The following is a 20,323-nucleotide window of genomic DNA, read 5'->3' as shown; positions in this document are numbered from 1 at the left end:
GAGCTTGGTTATTTTTGCTTGATAATCTAAAGGCAACTTGGGACAAACACTGGAATGTCTAGTACAAATGTAGATACTTAATTTCAATAGGTGAAAAGGTAATCCCAGGTGAAAAAATGCCTGTATCTATAACATGTTGAAAGGCTATTTGTGTCAGTGAATATTCTAAGGGCCTCTTATACAGTGTTTCTGAAATTCTTTAGTCTTAAATATAAAAATTATTCTGTAAAGATGGAAGCATGTTTACTTCAATCTGCATATCAAAAATAAGATAATGAGGTGAGTTCAATTTGCAGATCTCTTGGGCTAGTTTAAATTGCAGATTTTCTGCTAGTATACTATTTTTTTTTCCAAATCAATTGCATTTTTATGTAATAATGGTACTAGTGTTAATATAATGTACTTCCTCAATGGACACAAAAATTGGAAGCAAGCAAGAACAATGTACAATTAAAAATAATCATGCCACATAATAAGTGAAAAAAGTCATTAATTAGCAGATTAGTAAGTGAACGTAAATAGAATGTCACATTACAGAGCTGTATTTTTAGTGGATCTTTTCATCTGTAGTGCCTAATCTTTGTTCTTAACTTGGGAGAAAATGTAAGGTCACTTTTGGTGTTTGTGAATGATTCACAAACTAAAAGGAGGTAAAAAAAGCATCAATGGCCACAGAAGTTCTAATGGCTTTACCCATCCTGCTGTGTTAGATAACTTTATGTAACCCCTGTGGTGGCACTTCATGCTAAAGTAGCTATTTACATTCCTACTGCAAGCCTTTAAGGTGACCCCAGTCACTGCATTCTGCAAAGGAAGGCTTTTAAGAGTGACAGATGTCCCAAATGCCATTGCTGCCATTTCAATACAGTCTTTCCAGAACTTTCCCCTCCACTGGATCCCCTGGATACTTCAAGCTCTCCCTGACATGCGTCTGTGGATAGCTGATTTGTGCTTAGTTTACCTGTGTCTTCTGGCAGACTCAGACAGGTACCAGGACCAGGCAGCACCAGACACTGGGTCCATAGGGCATCTAATGTATGGACTAAATAGGGACCTTTTCTGTTTGCTTTTCTCTGCTGGGTCTTGTATCAGTATTGGACAGTGCTGCTGGCTGTCAGAAGTTGGATCACATGTCCAGCTAGCTTCCAATTGCTGGCACCAGAAGACAAGGTTGAGCGGGCACCATGCGCATCTGTCTTCTGTAGCTGCCAAGGAACAAGATGATGCCATGGGAAATAGCAAACACACTGTGATGACCTTGTAATGAGTGATTACATGGGTGGTTGCTAGACAGATTTGAGTTGCCTGGGAAACCCCCATTTCAGCTCTCAACCTACAATGTCAGGGCAAGAGCCCAAGACTAGCATTTATAGAAGATAAGTGAAGCATTTGTAGAACCTAAGTGCCGGAAGGTGTGAGGTTGCTCTATTCTTAGTGATCATCATGGGCACGTCTTATAGCTGTGGCTCTAATTGTGGCTGCACATGGAGTGATTTTCCTGTTCAGCATCATGTTGTGTTGGGCTCTTACAAGTAAGATTTTTACTACATTCTGCCCCTGAAAAGATAAACCATATGTGAAGTCATAATGAGATTGAAGAATAATATGGAAAGAAAGTTGTGTGGGATCTGCTGCATTGCACTGGAGGATTATGCCTCCATGAACTCAAGCAGCTCTACGAAGTCACTTCTGACCATGAGGCAATTTAGAAAGTAGGCAGCATAGATTGCTGTAAAGACTACACGGATAATTTTTTTCCAAAACGTTCCAAAGGCCAAGACTGGGATTTATCCACTAAAGCTTCAGGAGCATTGTCCAGTGGTAGAGTGTATGTAGCCATGTGAACTGTATCTTTTAATAGGCTGTATTGGGTTAATCACAGCCAGTAACTTAAGTACTCACCATCTGCTTGCTTGACCCCCACTCCCAGTCCCTGCAACAGAATAGGGGAAAGAAGAGCAAAAGAAAGAAAGAAAAAAGAAAATACTAAGAATCAAAATAAAGACAGTTAAAGTGATAGTCAGACGGGAGAGAACAATGCAAAGGCAGTTGCACAACACCTCATCCAAGCAAACCAATGCCCAGCCAGTGTGTCTACCTTGGAAAAAGTACCCCATGCTTTTTATTGACAGGAGTGACATTGTATGGCATGCAATATCCATTTGGTCAGTTTGTATCAGCTGTCAGAATCACAGAATATGCTGTGTTGGAAGTGTGTCCCCTCACAACTCTTGTCCATCCCCAGCCTGCTCTCTGTGGGAAGGCAGAATGAAAAGCAGAGGAAACCTTGGTGCTGTGCAGCACTGCTCAGGAATAACTAAATCGCTAGTGTGTTACCAAGCCATTTGTCATAACAAGTCTGAAGTACCATGCCAGCTCCTATGAAGAAAATTATCTCCAGCCCAGCTAGATCCAGTATATACACTTCAATAAAAGATTTAGAAGAAGAAAAATGTTCATAAAGGTGAATATCTTAGAGACAAAAATCTGGAAAAGTTTGGGTGAATATAGGAAAATTTTTTGTTGCACTTTTCAGACATAGGACAGATTTTAATATATTAGTATGCTCAGTTCTTATGTTCACAACTCAATAAAGATATTGAAAAATTTAGAAGAGTTCAGACAGCAGTCTTGGTGATGATGAAAGTAAATTGCTTTACTGTATGAAGTTTGTGCTAATCAAGACATTGATCAAGAGTTAAGAGAATTAGAAATCTCCTGAGGCCTCTTCCATCCCTAACTGGAGTATAGAGTTTAAGGCACCAATGTTGTAAATTTGACTTTAAAAAATGCAAAACAAGCACAATATTTTTTTTTTTTGTGAACAATTGCCATTGTCCTTTGGGATATGTCACTGAAGTTGTGGTTTGAAAATTTTAAAGTCAGGGTTTTCTGTTTGTTTTCCAAAACAGTTCTCTAGTTCTATGAGAGCTACTGCTATCTGTGGTGAGTAGAGTGATGAATGCAGAGAATTCCTCTGGGTAACATTATACAGGAGGTCAGAATATAGAATTACAATGATTCTTGCTAGTCTTCATCCATAAAATAAATTAACAACTCTTGTGTTTTCCAGTTTCATAATTTTTTCCTCAACTTGTATTGCTTTTATATTTCCAAATACATTTTTATATATAATTTTTTCATTCTTAACCTATTTAGATTCACTCATTAAAATGATTGAGATAATTTACAGTTTTGCATGAAGTTGATTCCTGCTTTTATTTGCTATATTAGGAACAACTGTTGCAGCTAAGATGTGAAGTGCAGGCTTTCATTTTCTCTCAAGTAACACATATTTTGAATTTTCTTGTTTCCAAGAGCAACTACAATTTTGTCAGTTGTAAAATATGTGCATTGATAAACATAAAATCTCAGTGAAAAATCCCAATGCTTAATAAACACAAGCAGTTCCAGATTTAGTATTAATGTAAATGGATTTCTTTTGTTCAATGGTACTATTCTGGTTTATACCACTTGAAAAAAAGACACAAATACTCTTTATATTGATAATAATGCTAATTAATTTACATCATTCTCTAGTAACTTGCTGAAATAAATAAAAAGGGATATAAAAGCAGACATCTTAAAAACTCTTGTTGGAAAGTTTGGAATTATACTTCAGTGATTCTTACTGTGAGACAGTCATTGAGAATTGCATTTCTGCTAAGCCTTTGATGCTAAATCAAGGTTGGTAAAAATATGGTTTTTTTCCTATCTAGGGTTTATTTTTATCCCCTCCTATATAAAGGCATTTCTCTTTACATTATTTTAACAATAATCTTTCAAAATCCTTTTTTCAAAGTTACTGCTGGCCCATTGTTTTAATGAGTTAGTTATAAAACGGACAGGTTAATTATGTAGTTGACTGTATGATTTCAGGCCACAGCTAGTTTTATTGTTTCTGACTGAAAGATAATCCTGAAGCCTTTGACAAAATCTTCCAATGAAATGTGTCTTTGGCAACATACATCACTGCAGGACAAGCCAGCTGATTTGTTTGCTAGTGCCTACATCACCAGAAGATGTTAAATCTTATTTACATTTTACACCATAGCTTAAAGGAACTGAGTTACGTAGCCAGTATAGTCAGAGTACCTGGAGGAGGTTCTCAGTTCCAGACTCCAGCTTCAAAAAAAGCTGTGAAAGCAGGAGCTGTTCATGTTCTCAAAAGGTGAAGGAAAGAGTGCAGGCTTGGGACGTGTTCTAAACTGCTTGTAATTAATTAATTATGCATTGTCCCCGTCAAGCTGTTGGGACAAGGTAGAAGCTACACATTTCTTAGTATAAATATACTGCTCAGGTACTGGCATGTGTGAATATTTCTCATGATCTATGCATGAACTGCACAAAAATTATGTGAAACTATAGCAGTGAGAGTGAAAGAACATACTAAAGGGTATGAGTGTGATTTACCAGTGATTCTGCTAAGAAGAAACAATTCCTCATTTTTATAGATTTTAGTCTATAGAATCAGAAAAAAATAATAGAAAGAATTCCTTAACTCCATTAACTTCCTCTCTCTTAAATAATAAATAGACCACTAGCACCCCAAATGGGTAAGATACTAGAGTAACATCCTGTACGAAGATGGATATTAGTATTCCAAATTCTTTTAATATTTTCTTTTCATGTTCCAATTGTTAACACTTTGCTTTATAATAAATTTGGGTTTGTGTTTAAAATTATCTAGTATTACGGGTAGGTGCCAGAGAGCCTGATGAAAGCAGTTGTCATCTTTCTCCTGAAGCAAAGAATTTAAGTAGAATAGTCTTTCCAATATTTGAAACATGGGGTATATTTAGGAAATGAATGTGATTTCTTAATTTGAGAGTTATTTTGAGAGCTGCTATGGAAGAGAGGATAGATGTTTAAAGAAGTATCTGAAAGTTAATATAATTAAACATGTATTTATTGACAAGAGAGGGCAGGAATGAGAGTGCATTCAGCAGCCTCATTTGGCACCTGGCTGTGCTAAGGAAAGCATTCCATGGCCTAACTTCAACTGAAATAAATTTTTCAAAGAGCTAAGGATAAGATTCAGCACTTTCCACTCTAAGTCCAGGATTTGTTTTATTGGCTTTTTTTCCCTAACTTATATATATATATATATATATATATATATATATATATATATATATATATATATATATTCACATTAAGAAAAACAGAATGAAAAAGAAAAACAGAAGAAAAACAATGAAATGTTGGACAAAACATTTACCACATATACTTCTTGTCCTGGGAGAGAGAAGGCACATGGTAAATGCAAGCCACATTAATCATATCCTACCAAGACACTCTTGGGTCCAGCACAGCTGAATGCTGTGTAAAAAGCTGAATGAAACAGAACAGAGTATTAGCAAGTCAAGATTATTTAGGAAAGATTTCATATTTGGGTCAGGGGGAAATAATGTGCTGTAGGTATTACAGTGAATGGAATATGTTGCAGATTCCATTATAAAGGATTTATATTTTAAACCAGGAAATGTATGCAGTATGGATGATTTTCATCTAATATGTAGAGGAAGATGAAGCAGAAAAAAATAGACAGTTTTGTTTTTAACAGCTTCATGATGCAGCTATATGTTCACACATTTTTGTGAAGTGCTAATAATGGCAAATACAGCAGTTAATGAGGTATAGAAGCCTGATGCTGTATTATATCTCAGGCAAAAGGATGTGTGATTTATCATATTTGTTTTTCTGTGTCCTTAATTTATCTGTGATTAATGTGTGATGCATATGCAATGCTTTCTGTATTTTAATGGAAAAAAAATTATAGTGAGTTTTTTCCCTTCAAACTGGCAATGAAAAATCCTTAAAAAACAAACAAACAAAAAAAACCCACAAGAGGCACTTTTAAACACAACTGTATGAACATTTTTAATGCTATCAATTTAGATCTATTATGGTAAATTCTCCTTGGATTAATTTATGGTATTATGGCTTACGTACACCTCAGGGAACCAAGAACAAAATTAATTGTTCCTCTGAGATGTACAGTTTCCACCCTTTGCCCCTCAATCAACAGCTTGAAAAGCAATAATTGAGAAAAAAATCTAGGTGTATTATTTCTTCTTAGAACAGTTCTTGCTAGAACATACAGAAGTAGGGGCAGCTGGCTAGTGCTGGTTTCTTACACATCCCTCTGGCTACTTGCAGAGGCAGGACGTTAGACTAGACTGATTCAAGTCTGATCCAGTATAGTAATTTCTGTGTTGCTTACCCTTAGCCTTTGTTATTCTGGGTCAGTTGATCAACACATTAGGAGCTGTAACCAAGAGTCTATCCATGTTTTGACCAACTGGTAAGGAAAAGCTTAGCAGCAGGCTGTACTGTGCCTGCTCATTCACTGTGAAATAAAGGCACACAAGAGCCTTTGAGGGGTCGTTTCTTTTTTGTTTCTTGTTTTATGAGTGTGTGTTGTGCTAGTGGGAACTCAGGGTAACACATTCTAGACAATGTTACAGCTGTTCTTGAATGATTGAGTTTATTAACATGTCACAGGTTTGTGTAGTTCAGCTATGGGAAATATAGTGACTGATATTGAAGATGCTTTGCGGAAGTTAGATTCTCATATCTATCTTTACATTACTGTAAAACGCTTTGATATTGCCTACATGCCATTATTGCAAATGTGTTTGTCATCCGTGTTTTTCTGACCAATCCTGTGCTACTCACTCTTTTGTCTTGTGAAATTGACTATAAATTATAATTGTTATTAGGAGGAATTATAAAACATTTCCACGTTCGCTTGTTCTTCTCTAATTAATATGTTCATTGCATCTACAGCATACTATAAAGAAACAGTCTAACTTCATGGGAAACCTCACTGTCTTAGTGCCAATGTGGAACTTGATATAGTAGTATTGGCAATAAACCCCACCAATTCTAATGTGACAAAGCTGCAGATTCTTCCTGCTTCCCATTTACTGCTCAATGTTAGGAATATTTTGTGAATGACTGTTCTGAATGACTCAAGGCTAATTGCTGTCTTTTCTTGTTCTTGTTGATCATACTTGTGACAAACCTAAAAGTGCTTTTCCTATCCTTTACAGCAGATAAAAATCAAGAAAAAAGATCCTGTGGAAGCACTGTGCCATTTCCACACAAAATTCTGCATCTGGTTGTTAATATGCAATTCCTGATACCATGAACTTTCATAGAGGTTAGAAATGAGAAAGATCTTTTAGGTCACCTTGTCTTCCCCTCAGTTGTATGTAGAGTAGATTCACATAAGGCACAGTCATGTCCCTTCTGCACTGAAAGGGAGCATTCTTTTCATATGGCATGAGTGCTTCACTGATACTGGAAAGAAAAGACCTTTTTTCCTGTAAAGGGTGTGTGAGATGAAGTTGTAGCATGTTGGCATAAAAGACTCTTTGTTAATTGCTATTGTGCTAATGGTGCTTTGAATATGAATGTTTTGTAAGCAAGAAACGGGCAATGAATCAGATAAGCACTGCCTCAAAGAAAACTTGAGCAGCGCTGGAAGTGAAAGAAAATCTTTGGCATTTCGCAGTCTGTTTTTGAATGGGTTGCACAGATTCAAGTAGTCAAGACCATACACGTAATAAACAGGGCACTGAAGCTGTATCATCCACTACAAGTTTTTTTTTTTTTAAATAATGAAAAAAAAAAAAACCCACAAAAATCCCCAGCATTCATATTACAGCAAAGCTGCTGAAGAATTTGCTAACAAATCTGTGTCTGTGTGTGTTATACATACCTCTGTCATATATGCTCTGAGGTTGATTTTTCAGAAAACTGAAGTGCCTGCTTATGCACATGGTAGAAATTGCAAACCTCCATACTATCAGACTATGTATCTGTTTTCATGAAATTATTCTCCCAGGTTTTGAATATCTTGTGAATATTTCTAAGTTGCTATGCTGAGAAATCTTTGTAATAGGCAGCTAAAAATATCTACCTTTTCACTAGTCAAAAGTTAGGAATTTGAAGAATACTTTAGAATGCACAAAATGCTGATAATGGCATAAGATATCTGAATAATTTTATGTTTACTAACATTATTAGGAAGAAATATAATATATACTAATATATACATATTTCCATTCTTGAACATAAAGGATTTTTTAAAAAGTTTAAATAGGGTCTACACTTATGGAATTATGAAAGTTTTTTTCAGTTTCACAGGAGAAAGTGTGAACATTATTCTACACTTCAATACAAAGTATTCTATTATTCCAGTACAACTAAAGTGGTTAAACAGGGTATCCTGCTGACCAGAGTAAAACACTGCAGTGATGTAGTAATAGCAACTTTTATTCCTGATATCGTAGATGCATAAATATATACACACATGCTTAATATCATAATTAGGCATACTGGGATAATTTAAAGAACAATTTTGCTATGTGAAAATATAAAAAAAAAAAAAATGTGGAGTTTCCCTGGGGGGATTTCTTGAAGATATTTTTTTTTCTATGTTTAAAATGTCGAGTCTAAATGAACACTTAAATAGTTCAGTATTATACTTAAGAGAAGCACAGAGAACTCGCAGTTGTTATTTCTTAATCTGTAAGGGGCTATTTCCAAGCTGCAGACTCAGTCAAGCAGGGCTTTATTCGGAAGGATCCTCAAGAAACCCATTTCAGGTTTTGCCTGAGTCAGGACTGTGAACTTGTACTGTTTGCATTGTTACAATTTGTAGATATTTCCAAAGAGGTTTTCCCATTGCTCTTACAAAGTAAGAGTCACTTGAGAAAGCTCTTTTTCAGACAGTTGCTGTTAAAAGAAAACAATTATATTCCTGCAGATGGAGTATTCTAACTTGCTTCTATTCCAGTTAATTTTGTGGGTTATTATCTCCTGTTTCTCCAGTGTTGATGCTTAGTTTGTTTTATTTTTCTGAAGATACTTTCAAATGTAAAAAATAAAAAAAGCAAAAGCAGAAGATTTAAAATTTAGATAATTAACCTTTAGGCACACAGATTGTTTTGTTAGAGATGTGACTTTATTTTAGCTGGTGGTAGACTACTCAATCATTTGGAGTTTAGTAAAGGAAGACGAGTTATGAGAGTTAAATGAGTCCAATAGGACTAATACTAAAATCTATAGAACTGAGAAGTTTTGTCTTTGTCATTGAATTGTATAAGCTGCCTTGAGAGTTTTTAGAAATGTGAGCATTTTCTGAAAGTTAACACTGGATGTCTTTCTAAAAGTTATGTTTTATGTCAACAAGAAATTGTTAAAATTTTTATGGAAATTGATGGATTAAATTTTATGGCCTTTAAAAAACTTTTTTGTTTCTGCCCCTAAAATATATGACACTATCAAATTTCCTGTAAAGGAGTACAATGCAGAAAAGTAGTTTTAACTCTCGATGTACTGACTTGATCAACTGCTTTGTGCCTGGTGGTCTGATTTTTAACAATTGGTGCAGTTGCTGCAGAACCAAAAATGCTTACAGCCCCTAATTTTAAAACTTGATGGTTTAGAAAAGTAAGTCAGAGTATATTTTCTGTGCTATTGCTGTCTCCTTTGGCCCAACCAGCCTCCACTGTGCAGCTTTTGACAGGAGACAGGCCTCCTGCTTGCAAACAGAGTGGCTGTAGCATGGGAGCACATGCATTGCCTGCCCTGGGACAGAGGCAGCATTTCCCCTTTTCACTTTGTGGCCAATCCTTCTAGTTTGATTTAACAAAAATAATTTTGAAAATTTAAAGTTAGGTTTTCTGGTGGTGAAAAGGGTAGGAATATCAAGAAGACATATGTCTGTTCATAGATTTGCTGGACGTGTTCCTATATGTCAAATATTGCCTCTTAGGCCAAGAAAGACTATTCCTTCTAATCAGTGTCTATTTCTGTTATAGATCTTCTTCTGAACTGTAGTGTTAATAATTTTTATGTACTAGAATCTAGAGGATCTTTGAAAATCAATTTTTTGTTGCATTAGGTATACAAAGTAAAAATGTCCTTGCATTAGCTGAGTTTTAGAGATGCAGTGTCTTTTTAAGGTATCTACTTCCCAATTTTATGTGCATTATAAGTATCAATTAAAAATAGCAACCTAAGGTCAATGGAAGGCACTCATTTGTATTTTATTTTTTATTCTTACAAAATAATGAGAGAAGCTCTACAGAGAAAGCTTGACTAAGTAATGAGTCAAACAGTTGTCCAAATGAAGTACAAAGTTAGGAAAATTGTATAAGACCATAAAATTTTGGGGTAAGGAACAGTAATATTTTTGTATAGATCAAAAGGCACCTTAAAAAAATTCACATGACCTAACCTGTCAGTCAAAAATCATTCTGCACAGCCATAATATCAAACTGCTGTCTGACAAGATGTGTGATTGACTGTGCAGCTGAGATAGAGCACATCCTCCTGTAACAGGGTTTCACCATGGATAGTGTATCAATACAATGCATGTTATATAAGCTAACATTACTGTATTTTAACACTTTTTTTCCTCTGTTGGTCAAACACTGGCTAGTGAAAGCAGAAGTCATAAGGAAAGGTCAGTTTCCAAGCTATGTAATGCTCAACATCACAGTTCCCTATGGCAAGATTCCTGGGTCACTGACACAAGCTTCAAAAGAATCAACTGCTTATATTAATTGTATTCTCGTTATGAAAAGTGATACCATTAAAATGGTTCCTTTTTTTTTTGTTTGTTTTTTTTGTTTTCACCTGTTTCACTAGTTTTTTTTGGATTTATTCTTAGTCTTCATTCTTGAAGCATAGATTTGTGTCAAAATCCCTAGTATAATTGTAGCTTACTTTTACTATTTGATGAAAGCAAAAAGTCACAGGCTTACCCCAAAAAGCATGTAGTTTACTGTAACACAGCATCTAGTCATGTGGAATACAGGAAAAGTACTTTGGGTAGGAGATAAGTTCAGCTTCATTGCTGAGTTCCATTTTCTAATACTTTTAATTGTTCTCACAGTGACATCTTAGTCTCTTTCTGTGCTAGTCATCACGCTCATTTCAACTCAATTTACTTCCATGTTCTGTTCATACATACATGACAAAAGGAGGGCAGAGTTTCCCATTGCTGTGGTTGTTGACAAAGGAAGCCCATTGTACGTGAGAACAGCTGAATTATTATCTCTTTCGGTGCACAATAAAATGTCAGCACCATGTCACAGCAGCAATACACATGCTGACACCAGACTTGGAAAGTACTAAAAGCAGTGAGGGCCGCAGCAGAACCATCAGCTAAATGCCTGTCCTTTGAATACACATGAAGAAAATTAACTAAAAATCCCAGAAACAGCTGTCAAAAGATTAAAGACTAATGGATTTCTGTCCTCAGGCACATGAAATTTCACATTCTGATTCTCATTGCTTTGCCCCTGCAAAAGCAATTGTCAAATGGAGAGTGTTTCTTTTTCTTTTTCTTTTTCTTTTTCTTTTTCTTTTTCTTTTCTTTTTCTTTTTCTTTTTCTTTTTCTTTTTCTTTTTCTTTTTTTTTCTTTTTCTTTTTCTTTTTCTTTTTCTTTTTCTTTTTCTTTTTCTTTTTCTTTTTCTTTTTCTTTTTCTTTTTCTTTTTTTTCGTTTTCCTTTTTCCTTTTTTCCTTTTTCTTTTTTCTTTTCCTTTTTCCTTGTTTCCTTTTTCCTTGTTTCTTTTCCTTTTCCTTTTCCTTTTCCTTTTCCTTTTCCTTTTTTTCCTTTTCCTTTTCCTTTTCCCTCCCCTCCCCTCCCCTCCCCTCCCCTCCCCTCCCCTCCCCTCCCCTCCTCCTTCTCCTTCTCCTTCTCCTTCTCCTTCTCCTTCTCCTTCTCCTTCTCCTTCTCCTTCTCCTTCTCCTTCTCCTTCTCCTTCTCCTTCTCCTTCTCCTTCTCTCCTTCTCCTTCTCCTTCTCCTTCTCCTTCTCCTTCTCCTTTTTCTTTTCTTTTTCTTTCTTTTTCTATTTTCCTTACTAAGCATGTACAGAGTTCAATAAAGGTACACAGCAAGACTAGTTACATGAAATCTTTACAGCTAGAGTCCCAAGAAGGACCTTGATTCTTGGCTATAATTTTAGTGTGTTTTGTGAAAACTCTGACCATGTAACCTAGAGCAAGTTTAATTATTACTGTGGCATCCTCTTTAAAATTCTTGCTTCACTGTGTATTCAGTGATTACTTTTATATGTTCACATGTTTCATAGCTATGAGAGTTCTCAGGGTCCTTCTCCTTCTTCCACAGCTGCCCAGCCTTCTCTGCATAACGTAGGGATGGCAATGAGTATCTCATCAGTTCTCATTTGACTTTTAATCATAGTGAATCCGGTCTTCCACTGAAGTTCTCTGCTCATATCATCAGGAGGACTGAAACTGGTGTACTTGAGAGAAGAAAACCCAATATGTTCTGGTCTTTCACCTTCACTTACCTACATTGTCATACTGCCTCCACTCACTGAACAAGTTGCTCAAGTTTTTTGACCTTGCCCATTAGCTTCAGTAGCTACTGCATATAGCTGGAATTTATCCTCTTTTTCCTTCCTTTCTTGCCTATTTTTTCCCTAATATCTGTTTTCCCTCTGCTTCCCATTTTAACCCTTCTTGTCTATTATTTGCCACAATCTTCAAATTCTCTCCTCTGGGTCTGAAATTGCTGTCCCTCTCCAGTCAAATTTGCTGTTCTCAATGTGCTGGCAGCAAAGTGAAATGTGATGAAAACCTGATCTCTGAAGGGTTCTTTGCTGGCATATCACTGATCAGATTTTTAGTAATTTTCCTTTGCTTACAGCACACTAATTGAATAAAGCAGAGCAGAACAGCAGGGGACAGAAACAGAAAACACTGAGTCCTGACAAAGGCTTTCTCTAGGGATAGGTGTTCTATTAGCATCTCTTATTAGACAGCAAATGCTAACTACCCACAGACAGCAAAGCAATAAGATCATTCATAGATTGAAAACCATTGAATATGTATCTCTATGGATATTCAGACAACTGCTGAAATCCTGGGCAAAGCTGTAGGACAGGTTGCCTATTCTAAAGACTGACATTTTAATGTTTAGTTAGAAAACACTAGTTTTGAAGAGACTAGAAACACATGTATTGTCCCTAAATAAAATTCAACATGTAAATTTTATCAGTATTCATTTATTATAGCTGCCAGGATGCTTGTTGTGACCCTGTGAAATTTATTAAATTATAATAATTTTTTTTCTGTTTCTGTCCAACTGCTTTGTAGCCAGTTGGAAAATATGTGTTATATTTGCTGCATTACTTTTCCAAGTAAGCAATTTTGCCAGTGAGAGTACTATTTGAGTACTATTTGAGTACTCCTCAGTAAGAGACTGAGGAGTTGAGAACAAATGCAGAGATATATTACAATCTCAAATGAGAGCAATTAGAAGAATACTGGCCCTTGAAAAGTAAAATGGAAACAGACACGAGTTGACAGTGAAGCTGATTTGTAGGACTCTTTCCGTGTTAGGATAATGCTTCTGTCATAAAAATATTTAAATATCTGGATGTAGGCTAATGTAAGGTACCTATCACTATATCAGTGAGTCACATAGTATTAAAGTTTTCCAAGAACTGAAAAGAGAGAGGCCAGAAAAATACATTCTAATTTCTACACTACAAAAAGTCAGGTATCATGTTCCTTTGCCTTTAGTCTCGTATGCTTTTCATTGTTTATTTATTGTTTGGGGTATCATAATGAGGAAATTCTTTTATTTGGAGACACAAACAGGAAAAAAGATAAGAGCTGTTGAACTTCATGAGTGTGCTCCTAGAATCTGGATTATACTTCAGTTTTAGTTTGTATAATTATTTTTAAGCTGTCAGTATATATTTAGTTCACTGAGTCTTATGAAGATAAAGCAAAACATTAAGTATGTCATAAAATTGAACAAATGTATGCATGTCTTTCTAAATGGAGTAGTTTAAGTTTGGTCTTACTTTTTCAAAGTATTTTCAAGTAGTTTTTGCATCAGTGGTTTGCCAAGCTTCCTGCTTTCACTCAGTTTAATTCAAGAACTTCTTACTCCAGGTAATTCAGCTAAATTCCTAGGGACCACTCATGTAACTGGCAGTGGTGTCTTAGGGAGTCTTTCTTTGGGTTAATATGGATGACTACATAATTTGGAGATTGTCTCCTAGGTATTATCCTGCTTCTCCTAAATACATGTTGTACAAGGTGCAATCTGCATAAATTCTGATAAAGCCAGATTGTCATTCTTTTTCAGGGTACAAGTGAACATTGACGGTATTTTCTCAACCCAGGGGTTGCAATAGGATTTATCCCTCAGTAGAACTATGATTGGATGAGCTGCAGGAAAAGCCTCTGCCCCGTCATTCAATCTTTTACTCATGATTTAGTTACCTGGTCTCAATTTGTAGCTTCTCTGTAGCCCACAGGAGATCACTTTTACCCATATATTTCTCAACCTCAGCTAAAACATCCCTCCCAATCTTGACAGCAAGAGCTAAATGATAAAATAGGTGTCTAGACATTGCTCTATTGCTGTTCTTAGAACTAAATAGTCTTTGGTCTAGATGCCCTATAAATAATTGAGACAATCTAACTCTACGTGAATTAGCAGTGCTTCAATTCTTTTTAAGGAAGCAGAATGACTGCTGTAAAAGGTATCTAAGCTTTGTGATATTTCCTTGTTGTAAAATAGATTGTCATTTGGGGTTTTTACACTATTACAGTCAAATTGCTGCTCTAAAGGCAGTTCATGATTGCAGTATCTTAGAGTGGTGTGATTCAGTTTGTCTTTCAGATGGCCTTTTTCCTGTTGCTGCAATTTAACTGATATATGTTTTTGAAAGCATATTACTTTGCATATTTTTATTGTTGTTTAATTTTTTTATGAATACATATTAAAATACACTCTCTCTGAAGGAAGAAGGGACACAGAAAGATCTCCAGTCTAGTGATCACTAAGAATTCAGAGGTTTTGTTTCCAGCTGTGCAACAAATTCTTGTGTGACCTTGGTCAGGATGATTAACCTCTGTGCACAATGGGGACAATCAGCAGCATTTACCAGTCATAGATAAAACTAATTAAACATAGGAAGTTCTGTAAGATGTTTAGGGATCTTTGATAGGTAGATAGTGTATATGTACTGAATCAGGCAGACGAGGGAAACGGTCAAAGCAAAAAGCTAGGGTTGAAAAAAATGGAAAAAGGAAAATTTAAAAAAGGCTAGGAGATAAGTGGGATTATGAAACCAGTTGGGATCATTTGAAGGTGAATAATTATAAAAGATGTGATCCTATTCAGTTTTAATAGGGCAAGCAAAATACACTAAGATGAATGTGTTTGTCTATGTACTTCTAAAGAGGTAAAGCTATAAGCTTTTCTGAACCTTGGGAATCCGCTATGCTGATCAGCTTTCTTCAAAGTTCAAGTAAAACACAGTGAAATAATATATGAAAGTCAAAGAGGAAATATTTTCTCCAATGTATATGTTACAGTTTGCATTAATTGCTAAAAATTACCATTGAAAAAAAATAATGTGAAGAAGAACATCATTCTGGAAAAGGTGTAGTTGGGCTAAGTTCTCATTTAAGAAGTATGTTTCAAAATGTTGTGTTCTGCTTGGAAAAAAATGTCCCTTGTCCCTACTTCAAAGTATCTTCTCTGTTACTTTTTTTTTTTTTTTTTTACTTTATTTAGGCTCATGCATCATGATTTTGATTATATTTTATAAATGTATTAAAAAAAAAAGAATATTCACTTTGCACACCACCTTTTATGCATAGAAGCATAATGTAGTCTGAGATCATAAGTGTCAGTATCCAAAGGCTGCCTCAATCAATATTCTGATTCAGTGAAAATAAAGTACATTTTTACTTTTATTTCCGTAATTCACTCTCCAACTCTAAAAAAAAAAAAAAGAAAGACAACAAACTGCAACAATCTGAGTGGTTTAATTTACCATATTTTAGATGACTGTAAGTCTTTGTATTTACTGCTGATGAACAAGATTTATCTTAGTTTTTTGCTATCACAAAGAGTTGATGATTTTCAGTTAAAAGATTGACTAGAGATGCAGAGATTGATAATTCCCTGAGTGTGGGTTGAATCTGGGAGTATACAGAAAATAAACCATTATTTTCCATAGGAAATATATATATATATTAAAATTATATAATATTTCCATTGGAAATATATTATACTAATAGTATAATAGTAATATAATATTAAACCAGGTGAGAGGCTTATTGACAAAGCTTATCTAGTTGCAGTATTTAGCAAAAAACAATCTGTGGTGTTCTGAAACACTACTCAGTTGAGCAGTCTCAAATTAGACTATACTGATCATGAATGGAGACTTTTTCTACAAATAACTGGAAACTGATTGCAAGTTTCTCTGTCTTACAAAACAGTTAAGATCACATTGGTGGGTATTTTGTCATGATGTTGATACAACATCTGCTTGCATCCAATGCCTTGAAACTATTTGTCTGAAAACCCCTTGGATAGAGTCCATTTTTCTCCAGTTCAAATGGCACTACCCGGGAAAGCAATTCTACCATGTGCTGAGCAACGTCAGTTCCTATTAACTCCAGTTTGTGTGAAGAGGCACAGCCTTTCTTAGGAGATGCAAGGTAGTGTCAGCACAGATTCTAAAGCTGAAATTCAGTTCTTTGCAGAAGCTCTGCACAAAGCCTGTGTATCATTTAATTCTTTATAATGGAGCTCAGAGTGGATTTGAAGAAGCTGATAGGCTTTTTGCTCTTTTGTCTGCAGAGGGCTGAATTACACCCCTGGTGAATATACACAGAAAAAAGGCAACTACACTGCCTCAGGAAATACACTATATTCCTTTGCTTTGACTAGTATAACTCAGTTTCAATTACTGATGAAAATTCTTTGATATTATGCTGATAAAAATTGTTGTACATTTTGCTCCCTTCCTATATTACACATAGAGCTTCACTCTCACACTGTGATATAATGTGCAAACTGAAAAGTGAAAATGCAAAAATAGATGTAGTCCTGCGGACAAGAACAGGCCTCCCTCGTGGCACTGTGTGTGAGGGCCTGTGTGTTGGTGAGGCTCCTGAAGCAAAGCAATGAGTGGGTGGAGAAGCAGAATTAAAGGGATGTAAAACCAGTAATGGGGAAGAGATCTTGGCAGGAAGCAGGATTGGAAGAGGGCGTGGGGGCTAAGGAGACACAGTTTTGATACTGATTAGCTTTAAATCAGGTGAACTAGCTAGCTTTTCCCTACAAAAGAAGTTCTGATTCTCAAGCTTAAATGTGTGAGCTGGTCTATACACAGCACAGAAAAGTTTTAGAATTTATGTTTTGTCAATACCCTTGGTGTGTTTTAAATTTGTGTGGATATAGCCAATACCCAGAGCAACGACCCCAAGGATTTGTGATAATACCCATAACAATCAAGCAAACACTAAGAGTAATTCAGCAATACTTTTTAAAAATAATATTACTTTGAGTCATGTTTCCAGGAAATACTCCTAGTGAGGTTTTCGTGAGATAGTAAAGGCAATAGTGAAGGCAATAGTAAAGGCAGTAGTAAAGGCTGAGATAGTAAAGGCAATCTAGTGGATATTTCTGAGTTTAGCTTACTATTCAGTCTTTCGGTGATTCCTCATATTGTTGAAACATTTATAGAAATAGCCATTTTGATATGTGAATTAAGAAAGATATGCATGCAAGTAGGTCAGATTTGGTGTTAGCATTTTACTGAGCTTTTTCTGCTAAACCTGTAACTGGATGCAGACCTTCACTGAAAGGTTGAGGCTGTTATCTGTTACAAAGGAGAGGTTAGTCTCAAAAACACATATGATCCAGTTATCAATACAGCAGTATCTCGGGTACCCAAGTAGAAGCCACATTTCTGTGTATTATGTGCTAAAAACCCTAGCAGAGTTGCTTCAAAAAAAATTTAGTTATGAATCATTTCACCATTGATTTATATATTCCCTAAAGAACAGTGCAAATTCCTATGTAGACATTTAGGTGCTAAAGAGGTTTTATAATTAAAATATTAATAAGAATTCCAGATTGAGCTTCCACTGAAAGAAATCAGGTTTTGTTATATTACTAGAGCTTACCAACAATTATACCAGAGCTGAGGACACAAGTTGTTTTGTGTCAAAATATTGGAAGAGGTTTTATTAAAATACTTTAAATTGCACTTCTATTTCTTGCCATGATCCAGTGGCATTGGGAATTGTATTCTTAAGTAGTTCCAGACAGAAGACGTCAAGTTGAATCACACGTTCACATGAGCATAAAGCTGCAGCTTTCACTGGGATAAATGCCTACTTTCAGTGTCCTTGGACCCCAAACTAATTTGGTACAGCATAAACTTCTTGTACTCTTATTTTACTAAGTACTTCTCCTGTAGTTCTCTTTTTGCTGGGCTTATTTATGATTATTGAAGGTGTGTTATGTGTGTTGGTGTCACACATCAACATAGAGGAAAGCATGATCTGTGTCCCTCTATGTGGGACAAGTTCTGGCCTTGAATCCTAGGACACTTATGTATAAACTGAAGTGCTGAAGCTTTCCTATAATGCAGCCAAGAAATGGTGAGATGATCCCTGGAGGAACTGAGGACCATTTTCTGCAGACTGCAAGCCTTACAGTTTGAGCAAAAGTTAATTTGGGAGACCTTACCTCGTTTAGCATGAATATATTTCACTTACACTGTGTCTGTCTGTATATGTATTTTATGAAAAGTATCCTAAACACTCCACTGTACAATATTGTCTTCAGTGAAGAGTGAAAGAATAACAGAATACCAGATATCAGTAATACTGTTTTCTATTCTATGAGAAGGAACCTAGATACTACAAAGGTGAACTCAAAAGAAATAGTATTATAGTCCAGAAAGAGGTCTACAGGTATTAAAACCCTTTCTCTCCATACCTTGAGGAAAAGATTCCCCTTACAACTCCTTTGCTTTTACTTTATTGCAGTCAGGGCTCTGCTGTTCCAAGACTACATGCTGTGTATGACCTTGTGGAAATTTTGCAGAACTGGCTTGCCAGAGACACAAGCATTAAGAGTAAACACGAAATACGTATCACACCAGCTTTCTGTTAGAAACCTTCCTAACTAGACTTCTTTTCCCTTGTAGTAATAGGCTGTTTGGTCCTGTCTTTTCCCTCAGCTTATTGTCTCCTTCCTGTTTCTCAACCTTTGCTTCATTCAATACCCGTGCTTCCTATGTTCCTAGTTTCTGCCCTTGACTATACCCCTACCTTTGCAAGTATCAGAGGGTTTCTCAATTGCTGTCATTAAACTGACCCCTCTGTTTATTATGGCTTTTCTCTTTCCCCTGCATGCCTCATATCTATTTACAGTGCAAGCACTTCAGGATAAGGACAGTTTCCTAGGGTTTGTAGAGAATCTAACACAATGGATCACAGTTGTGGGACACCAAAATTATTAGCTGGGATAGTAAGTTTCCAATTATTAGTCCTCACCAACAATGTTTCCTTCATTGGCATTGGGAGGAGCATGAAATTAGAAAAAGAGCTATTTTCTACATTCTTTTGATTTATAATAAAGCTGTCTTTTTTTCTTTTTTTTTGGTTTTTAAGTTTGAAATTAAATTTGTTTGCACAGTAGGTGTTGTAAATAATTTTGTAAACTGCCTAGGACTCTCTACATCATGAACTATTACTGAATTATTGGATAATGAAAATAGACAACTCAAATGAGAAAGTGTTTAGAGAGAAGTAATATGTGAATTCTCCTGCCAATTGTTTTTGGTTTTGTTTTTTCTTCTTCCTTTTCTGTTTCATAGCACGAATTATCAAAACAAAACAGTGGTGTGAAATGCTTCCATGTTTAGAAGGAGAAGGCTGTGATTTGCTAATCAATAAATCAGGCTGGACCTGTACACAACCAGGAGGACGGATAAAGACAACCACGGTAGGTGACTTCTCTGTTCTATACTTCAATTTCTTATTCACTTTGGTTTGTTGAAAAACAAGTGAAATTTTTCAGCATTTTTATGTAAAGTTTATTGCCTCATAATTAATCTGTGTGCCCAAGTGTGCATGCTGAAATATACAGCAATATTATCACAAAGTACAACACTGGAAAAGATAATAAAGGAAAATGTATATTTCCCATGGTTACTAAGAGTAGACATTATATCAAGGTTTTCTCCTAAGACACCAGTGGCTTAACTAAGATTTGTATCCAGCCTGAAGACAGTATCTTATTGTTTCAACATATACAAACTTATGCTGCGTTAGTGTAGGGTGTAAAAATCAATGTGTGGTCTAAGAGGGTGAAAAGAAAGCTTTCTCTGGGAGTTCCAAAGAAAATATTTTTTGCTATTCTGGCTATACTTGAACAACAAGTTGCTCAGATAGATCTTTGGTTTTCAGTGAAATCTGCAGAAAATATAGCAAAAGA

The 20,323-nt window shown here is 35.6% G+C and overlaps 1 protein-coding gene across 4 annotated transcripts in view; it reads left to right on the top strand.

Annotated features, from left to right (window-relative positions):
* The window catches only part of TAFA5 (TAFA chemokine like family member 5), a 403,321-nt gene that overhangs the window by 308,988 nt on the left and 74,010 nt on the right, over nucleotides 1-20,323 (top strand). For all 4 annotated transcript variants that reach the window (XM_053943951.1, XM_053943953.1, XM_053943950.1 and 1 more), the window contains exon 3: nucleotides 19,704-19,831. In XM_053943951.1, coding sequence (XP_053799926.1) covers nucleotides 19,704-19,831 — 128 coding nt within the window. The remainder of the gene's footprint in view (nucleotides 1-19,703; nucleotides 19,832-20,323) is intronic.

The sequence above is a fragment of the Vidua chalybeata genome, chromosome 5 (assembly GCF_026979565.1).
Source record: "Vidua chalybeata isolate OUT-0048 chromosome 5, bVidCha1 merged haplotype, whole genome shotgun sequence".
NCBI classification, from domain to species: Eukaryota; Metazoa; Chordata; class Aves; order Passeriformes; family Viduidae; genus Vidua; species Vidua chalybeata.
This window is presented reverse-complemented; position numbering and strand designations above follow the sequence as displayed.